The sequence below is a fragment of the Poecilia formosa genome, unplaced genomic scaffold (genome assembly GCF_000485575.1).
Source record: "Poecilia formosa unplaced genomic scaffold, Poecilia_formosa-5.1.2 Scaffold299, whole genome shotgun sequence".
Classification (NCBI taxonomy): domain Eukaryota; kingdom Metazoa; phylum Chordata; class Actinopteri; order Cyprinodontiformes; family Poeciliidae; genus Poecilia; species Poecilia formosa.
In genome coordinates, this window is record NW_006800238.1 from 772432 (window position 1) to 781291 (window position 8860).

The 8860-nt window shown below is 38.3% G+C and overlaps 1 protein-coding gene across 1 annotated transcript in view; it reads right to left on the reverse strand.

Annotated features, from left to right (window-relative positions):
- Window positions 1–8321, reverse strand: part of foxo1a (forkhead box O1 a) — a 35648-nt gene extending 27327 nt beyond the window's left edge. The window contains exon 1 of the mRNA XM_007572397.2: window positions 7204–8321. Coding sequence (XP_007572459.1) covers window positions 7204–7830 — 627 coding nt within the window. The 5' untranslated portion in view covers window positions 7831–8321. The remainder of the gene's footprint in view (window positions 1–7203) is intronic.
- Between the last annotated feature and the right edge of the window lie 539 nt (window positions 8322–8860).

Below are 8860 nucleotides of genomic sequence, written 5' to 3' on the forward strand. Positions count from 1 at the left end.
TTCATCATTCCTCGCTTTGAGGGAAATGTTTTAAAGGGTTTTATTTCTAAGGCTGACAATATTAGAAAAACACATAGATACATTATCATTGTTCAAATATTGTTAATTTGGGACAATTTACATTGAAATTAATCCAAAGTAAATCTAGTTTATGCCTCCCATTTCATGGCTAGTAGGACTGAAGTCTACTCCTCTCCATTAAAACTTACTCTGTACCATTTACTCCATTACTCTGGATTATTAAATGTTGAGAAGACAAATGCTATTCTGATATTCATTTCATAAAAGCTTGGTTGTTCACTTCTTTTGAGCTCCTTCCTGCTTTCTCAGAATTTGAGAGGACTTGTTCATGTTCTACATGTACAAAGACTGGCCTGTTTTAAAGCAAACTTTGATTATGTTTGATAAAATCTCAGCAGATTAAGTAACTCTTATCAATAGTTTTTTTAGAAATTAAACAAAGCATCAATTGACAGACCCACGGTGAAGCCCAGGGATGATCCAGCCAATTTGAAGCTGAGCAATTACAACATGATTCAGTTCAACTCTGAGTAATTTCCAATGAAAAATTTGTTGCATAATGCAATCATTTCTTTTAAGCGGGATGTTTAATTGTGTTCCACAGATTGCACAACTGCATTTGGATGTCAAAGGTAAGATAAAAATGCAGAAACAAGCAACTGGCAGTGTGATGTAAGTAACCAGCAAAACCCAATAATGAGAGGCTGGATTCAGTTTTTACCCATTACTGGTTGAAATGTTTAATTTGCCGGTTCATAATTTTTGTACGGGGACAGGAAGTGATAAAATGAAAAGTTTGATATTTGAATAAAACTATCAACTTATGATGCCATCCTGTGTCATTTGTCTGACTTAAAAGAAAAATATATCTTTAAATCATTTCAGTTGCCATTCGCTTCTACGGTGTTGCAGGTGCTTGGAAATTATTCTGTTAAAAGGCTGGAGCAGAACCGTTCTCCTGTCAAAGTCAGTGTTTACAGTAAGACTGAGTGGGTTGGGAGTCAATAGGCGCATTGACATGGTAATGACCCTTGTGTCGCTTGCTGTACAATCTGCTCGGACCAATGTGTTTGTCCGCTGCTACAGTTTGTTTTGAGATCCGTGGGAGTATTTACCAGCGTAGGTTGAGGAATTTCAGGTCAAGAGAGCGCCGTGTACGGAGGAAACCTCTGACTGAACTCATCCTGATACTGACATCAAACGCACCTGAGCCATCAGGCTCCACCAGCTTAAAGCAAATATTTATCCTGCAGTGACGTAAAAGAAGTAAAAGAACACATTTTTGGCAGGTATGAATGCATGCATACCTCGTGTTATTTTAATGTGTGAACTTTATTTATTTCATTAATTCAATTCATAAAGTTAAACTAATACTGTACAGATTCTTTACACGCAGAATGGCAGAAGTCAAACACACATTTCTGTTAAGTTTTATGATAAAGGCGCCAACGATGCAGCACCAAATCGGTGCTCATGAAGCCCAGGTTTCTTAAATACCAGCCCGAGTCTTGTCTGCATTGTTGGTTCGTATGTCTCTAATCTTGCTCTAGACAATATGTATCAGAATCTCCATAGAGACCAGGTCAAGTGAACTTGCTGGCCAATCAAACACATTGATTCTGTGGTGACAAAGACAGGTATAAGCATTTTTGTTGTAGTTTGGAAAGTGTCAAAACCTTTTGGAAAAATAATATCAGCAATAAAGTTTGTGAGTAGAAGGAGACATGAAGCACCCTAAAATTTCATGTGTTAACTTTGGACTTGAGCTTTTCACACACACTTTTTCCTTCCACATAACCTTCCACTAATGTGATTGTACAGAGCTTACACCTGCCATTACATCTGTATAATACTCTTTCAACTTTGTGTAAGAAAAAATAATCAAAATTAACACAAAGAAATTCTTTCTTTGTGTTTATAATATCGAGTGCATCGATATTATAAATACATTTCACTTTTTGAACTGAATAACCAAAATAAGAGAATTTTTTTTTTAATTTCTGGAGCTGTCCTGCATTTCTGGCAATAATGCTTTACAAAGGGAAATAACTGATCATAAAATGTGCACAGATCTAAGACATGAAGAATGAGCTCAGCAAAAGCGCTTGGTGATGCATTGTTTTTGCCATCTGCTCTCTTTCCCGTCAGGTGGCATCCTGGGCTTGGGCCAGTGCCCAGACCAAGCTGATCCCACCTGACACAACTGTCCTCCAAATTCACACTGTCACAGACGGCCTGAGAAGTGTGGAGGCTGTCATGACTCAGCTTAGACTGGACCTACTGTGGAAGATTAGTGGGACTGTGAAATGAGCTCTGTACAATTGCAGAGCACAGAACCCTAATTAGATATTAATGAGAACTTTATGTGCTTTCTTTGCTAACAGTAGATAGTCACAGCAATAAACCATCCTCAAGTTAATCATAATTAATATCTGAAGGTGTTAAGGAAACCAAGCATTTTTTTCATATGCGGCCAGTGATCTCTACTGTAGCTCACATAGAAACCACTGCCAGCCAAAGACTTACTCAATCAGTGAATCAACACAAACCACATATTGTTTTCTGATTCAGTGATTTGTGTTCTGTTAAGGTAATTTGGTGTGAGTGTTTTGATCAAAATTACCGTTCCAGCATCTGCATTAACAGAATATGTGCCTGTAACTAATGAAATCAACATGCTTTTGAATTTCCAGTGAGTTATTTTGTCCCATTTGAGACAGAATGTGGGTAACAGATAAAAATTAGGATAGCAACAAGCCAAAACAATTAAGAAAAAAATGTTGCAGTATGAGAGACGAGACCAGAACTGACCACATTTTAGCTTGATTAACCGTAACCTCTGACCAGTCAATCATAAGCTCATTTTCTGGTTAGTCATTCCATCACACTAAGTAAGTGCTATCAAGTTTCAATGACAACAGTCTTCAAAGTAAAAGCTTCAACGACACAGCTGATTTCAGTGTATTGCAGCTAGGCGAAGGCTGTAAGTAAAGATGTTTCATTGTTTTATCCTTTTGAAATTCCAACCTTTGAACATGCAAGATTTGGAAACATTGATAACTTTTGGGAGCATCCGGCTAAGCTAAGGATCTAAATTATGTAGAATTTACAATTGGAGACTGCTGTTTTAGGAATGTTAGCCATGCTAATGACTACAACAATGCTAATGGTGCAAATGTGAATATAAGATGCCAACGCTAGTTCAAAATGGATAGTTCATAATAGCTTTGTCTTAAAACTGTTTCCCAGCATCTCTCTTCTCACACAGTAGACTGACTTTAAAGCTGCCACTACCAGAAAAATGTTTAAAAATATTTCTCAAACTGTTCTTATATTATAGTAGAACTTAGCTGATCGGAATAGAATTGGCCATTCAAAGTTTATCAAAAACTGATAGGAAATCTGACAAAATTTAAAGGGAAAAAATTAATTTAAACATTAATTATATTAATGTTAACTTTTGAGTTCAGGCTGCCTTATAACTGAGCTCCTGCTGAAGATACATTGTGTGACAAGCCCCCTGTGTGGAACTGAGCTCTATGAATAACTCCTCTCGGCAGTACTGAACGGTACTTTGCTTTCCAACAGTATTACTCAGTTTTACACACCCCCAACATGGCAAGAAAGGCGGCAAACCCAGGGGGTAGCCAAGCACCCCTCACTGGGCTGCCAGTCACACACAAACTGCTACATGGCTGCTGGAGCAACAGAGAGGAAAGCTGTTAATTTAGATGCAGAAGATCAGACAAAAAAACATGTTAGGATTCTATCAGTGTGACTCCGTCACATGCGTTATAAAATAAAAATTGACTGTTGCAAATCACCATGCTGGAGGCAATTAACCAAGCATTGATATTTTGTAACACTGTTTTGTTATAACAAAGTCACAAATGATCTCATTTTGCAGGACTCCAGAAATATAATGACCAATGGCTGAAAAACTGAAAGTGGGCTACCAACACCTTTCTTCCAGTCACCTTACTTCTGGTTTCCCACTATTATTATCAATTAAACATGGTTCCAAGCATTAATGCATTCCAAGGTTTTAAAACTCTACAGTTTCAAGACTGCACAAATATTCTGTCATAATGTTGCTACGGTTTAGATCTGCTTAAAGCTATGCCAGAGAAAGTCTTAGAGTGACCAGACCTTTCTCCTACCTGTTGCTGAACTCTGTGGGTCAGCTAGGGGAAAGAACATTGCTACATTTTTTTCCCTCACTTACAGGAAAAGCAGTTGAGTTGTTTGGGGACAAAAACAGCCATGACATATTCAAATCAACACAATAAATAAATGTTAATTATTGTCAATAAGTTATTTTATTTAAGCAGAAGTGGAAATAACTTTTTTTTTTCCTGTCTCCAATAATGGCGATTCAATCATTTTTTTGGTAGATTTTCTTTTTACATTTTGGAGCAAGTAACATTTTATTCTGAGGATCTCGTGCTGGTTGAGCTTTCAAAAGACAATCAATAAAAAATACAATAAAAATTTGAATGCAATGTAAGACAGTTATCAAACAAATTCTATAGGCAGGTAGTGTTTTTTCACTTTGTGGCTTAAATAATGATGCACCTTCTCAAGTAAAAGCAATGAATCCTGCTTACCACTTTGTGTTTGTGTTTAGCCCCCAAATAGTAAAAAAAAAAAAAAAGGACTGCGAGAACATTTTAGAGCAAAAATGCACAACCAGAATAAACAGTGGGTAACTGACTTCAGGTAAAGATCTACTTGAACAATATCAATCCCCCATTGCACCACATCTGTTCATTGACGGCTTTGTTTACTGAGAGTATTCCACTGCACTGGAAGGATTTTTCCACTTGTGGGACAACATCTGACAACTCAAATTGAATTTTAAAGCAGATTTACGAAAATCCTTGAGGTCAGAGAGATGAATATGAAGCAAAATGTTTGCAAAAAAGAAAGAAATACCTGCATGAAAACAGTGAAAATCCAAGTGAATCAGTATTGTTTATATCAATATGTGTCAGATTCAGCATCAGCACTAAAAAAATAATATTTTCTCCAATAACTGTGACTGACACATATGTCAAATTTCAGCACATGAGGTTGCTCAGATGGAGCAAGCCCAAACAATAAAGAAAAAAAAAACTACAACTGCTTCAAATTTCAACAACCCAGACACACAATAGAGGGCAGCCGTAGTAAATCTTTCAGTATTATGGGCTCACTATGATTTCCTGCTGGGAGAGCAGACTGTCATTAATTTATTGTCAGACATCAATGAAACTATGTGTCTCCAAACAATAAATAAATGAACGAAAGATTTTCGCCCCTCGATAGTCCTCAGTAGGCGTGCTTTCTTTCACACCACATCAGAAATTTTGAATCTACTCTTGTGTAATGTTTTGGGACAGTTTCTAGGACACATGATCGGCTCCAGTGTCTCCTTACGACATAGCCGCTTAAACTCAGCTGCACTGGAGTTCCTCAGTCCAATGTGAAAACCTGTGATTCAGCCTGAAAATTTACAACATTTTCGCAGGACAAAAAAAAAAAAAAAACAGAGGAGAGCTGCCTCAGCAGTACAGTCAGGGCTCAAGTATTTTATGATTACCATGTTTAAAAGATCAATACGCCATACTGGAAGAAGAAAAAAAAAATTCCTGTTGAGTCAGGAGACTCACATAAGTCACATTCTGCAGTAAGAAGTCAGATGACTGTTTAAGGTGATGGTAGTAACAGACAAGTTTGCGAAATTATAATGCACTGGTTGTAAGACATGGTACAATTAACAATGCCATTGGCATTTAAATGTTCTTGCATGCTTTTTCAGTTTAGACCATTGAAAAAGCAATGGTCTACGCTTAATCGTGAGGTGAAATTATGAGGTGAAGATGTACTAATCGGTCAGCTGGGGATCGGCTCAAGCCAATTTTTCTCTTGACTAGCTCTAATTTTTATATGACAGCATGTACTTTTTGAGTTTAAGAAATATTAAAAATTTTAGGGACATGCAGTATGCTTGGAGCATATTGTTTTCTCTTTTTTATGTTACAGTCTGTATAAGAGAAAAAAACCCCCAGAAGTTTCTAAAATGAAAATTGACAGGTCAGACAAGATCAACTAGGAAAATCCTGATGAATGAATCATTTGTGACAATGTAGACCAAAAGATAACATGCCAGTAACAACGACAAAACAATGGAAATATAAAAGCAAACAACTCTAAAACAAAGGCTACAAAATAAATGCCTTGTCTATCAAGCGCCACAGAGAAGCCAAATCTCCCCAGAGGGGATATTACAGTTATACCACATGAGATAAAAACAGCATAAAACACAATGAAGTCCATAAAAGCCCACTGTGAAATACCACAGACACATAAAATTCCCCAGTGGATAACGTTGTACAGAAACTGGCACAGGCAGTAGTTCTATCGAGCATAGGCAGCTTGAAGACGGACCAATCAATAGGCAAGAAATTGGCCAATCTTCACTTGACTGGCACTGATCGGTGCCGATCATTGTTTCCAAAACAGTAAAAACAAAGAACTTCATACCATTTTCAGTCCCTAGATGCATCAACTAACGACATGTTTTGTTGCATAAATATCATTTTTGTGGAGACTATTCTTGGCAGCACATTTTTCTTTCTCCCGTTTTATTGATCATAGTCATTGAATTTAAAAAAAAAAAAAAATCAAAACCGAAACTAGCAGGTCAAAGTTTTGTCAGCTTTATTGACTAAAAATGTTTGACCTAGCCAGACTTGTTTTGTGGACAATTAAAACCACATGCAGAATGACTAAAACTACAGCAGAAATGAGTGACATTTATGCTCTTAAATAAAAACTAAATTATAAAAATATTGGAAGGATCCATATTTAATTTCAGTTTGAGGAACGGTGGGATAGATTGTTTGTGTGGCAAGATATAAGTTTACTTCTATTGCATTCTCAAATAAATATTGATGTAAAAAAATATATGTTCTGATAAAAGTGAACTAAAAAGTATTTGACTATAGCTTTACACTATTGTCAACTGACTAAATTGTGACTAAAATTAAATTACACTTTAGTTAAAAGACTGTGACAAACCCCAATTTAACAACTTCTTCAAAGAAAATCGGTAATAGGTATCAGTCAGGAAAAAATCTATGATCGGTGCATCGTCCACAGTAAACTCCAAGAAGCAAGTATGAAAACAGTCAGACATACCTTCCAGCCTGCAGAGCTGTTGCTGTCTCCCTTGTCCTTGAAGTAAGGCACACTTTTCACCATCCAGTCATAAATCTGAGACAGCGTTAGTCTGTTCTCTGGAGAACTTTCAATAGCTTTGGTTATGAGGTCTGCATATGACATATTCCCCCATGCGTTCCGCCGAGAGGAGCTGCTCTTCCTCTGTGCAGCGGCTGCAGCCGCTGCTGCGGCTGCCGAAGGTGAAGAGCCCACCGGGGTGGAGAGCAGAGGCACCTGCTGCTGCTGCTGCTGATGTGGGAGTTGCGGGTTTGGGTGCTGCTGCTGCTGCTGATGCTGGTGATGATGTTGCTGTTGGGCTTGCTGGTGGACGCAGTTTTCCTGACACTGAAACTCGTTGCACAGGATGACCGGCTTCTGCTCCGTGAAGTCTTCATTCTCCTCCAGCAGGCTCAGATTGTTGATGAACTCCGCATTGCCAACGCCGGGCTCCTGCTTCACGGACGGCACCGGCGACGAGGTGTTCGAGTCTCCAGGGTTGATGAACTCCGGCCGGGGCAGTGGCCAAGTGCACGACCGGGGCCGCGAAAGGGGCTCGAAATCCGGGTCGATTTCCACCAGGTGTGGCTGCTGGGCCGCTTCCGCCATGGTGTCGAGAGGTGACCGAGTGTTCTTACAATGTCATATAAGTGTGACACCTTTTAAATAAGTCAAAACTTACGTCTCTGAAATGTTAAGAAACTCAAGAAAAGTCTCAGTGCTCCGCCTGGGCGCAAAATCCTCACTGGAAGTTACATCCCAAGCCGGTGGAAATGTGAAGCAGTTTAAAAAAAGTCTGCGACTGAGTGGTCTTTCAAGGGGGCTAAAGTTGAGTTGGTGGGACGGGTCTGCTGGAGCGCTGGTTTGTTTATGTTGTCCAGTCGTGGTGATGTTCCGTCTGATGTCCCGCACAGCCTGTTGACTCTGTGTTGTAGAGCATGTGAGGAGGACTTACTGGAAGTCTCATTTGTCAACTGATACCACCCACATTTGACTGACAGCCCTGAGCCACCAATGAATGTCATTTTAAAAGCTGCTCTGGTTTTATTCAGAGAGGGACCACAAATACAGTTAGTTCTCAGATACTCTTCCAAAGTACTTTTTAATGTCAGTTTAATCGACTGTCTCTAAAGTAATCTGGTTTCTACAACAGTTCTTGTTGTTAATTTCTCCCCCGCCCACTAGAATTATATTATATTATATTATATTATATTATATTATATTATATTATATTATATTATTTAAAAGTTTGACTATTTCAGTAACACACAAAGACATTTCATTACACCTTTTTTTCTGTTAAATACTATAAGAATAGAGTTTTCAAAAGGTACTTTCAGGCTGACAAATGAGCTTCATTGGAAAACATATTCTAATTTATTGAACATGATTGAAAAAAACAAAAAAATAAAAAAATATACATATATATATAAAAAAAAAAAAATTCCCTTCTCACCCTCCGTGGGTGGTTTCTTTCATCCTCTGAGCTCGGGTCCTCTACCAGAGGCCTGGGAGCTTGAGGGTTCTGCGCAGTATCTTGGCTGTGCCTAGAACTGCACATTTCTGGACTGAGATGTCTGATGTTGTTCCTGGGATCTGTTTGCTCCAGTGTTCCATATATATATATATATATATATAT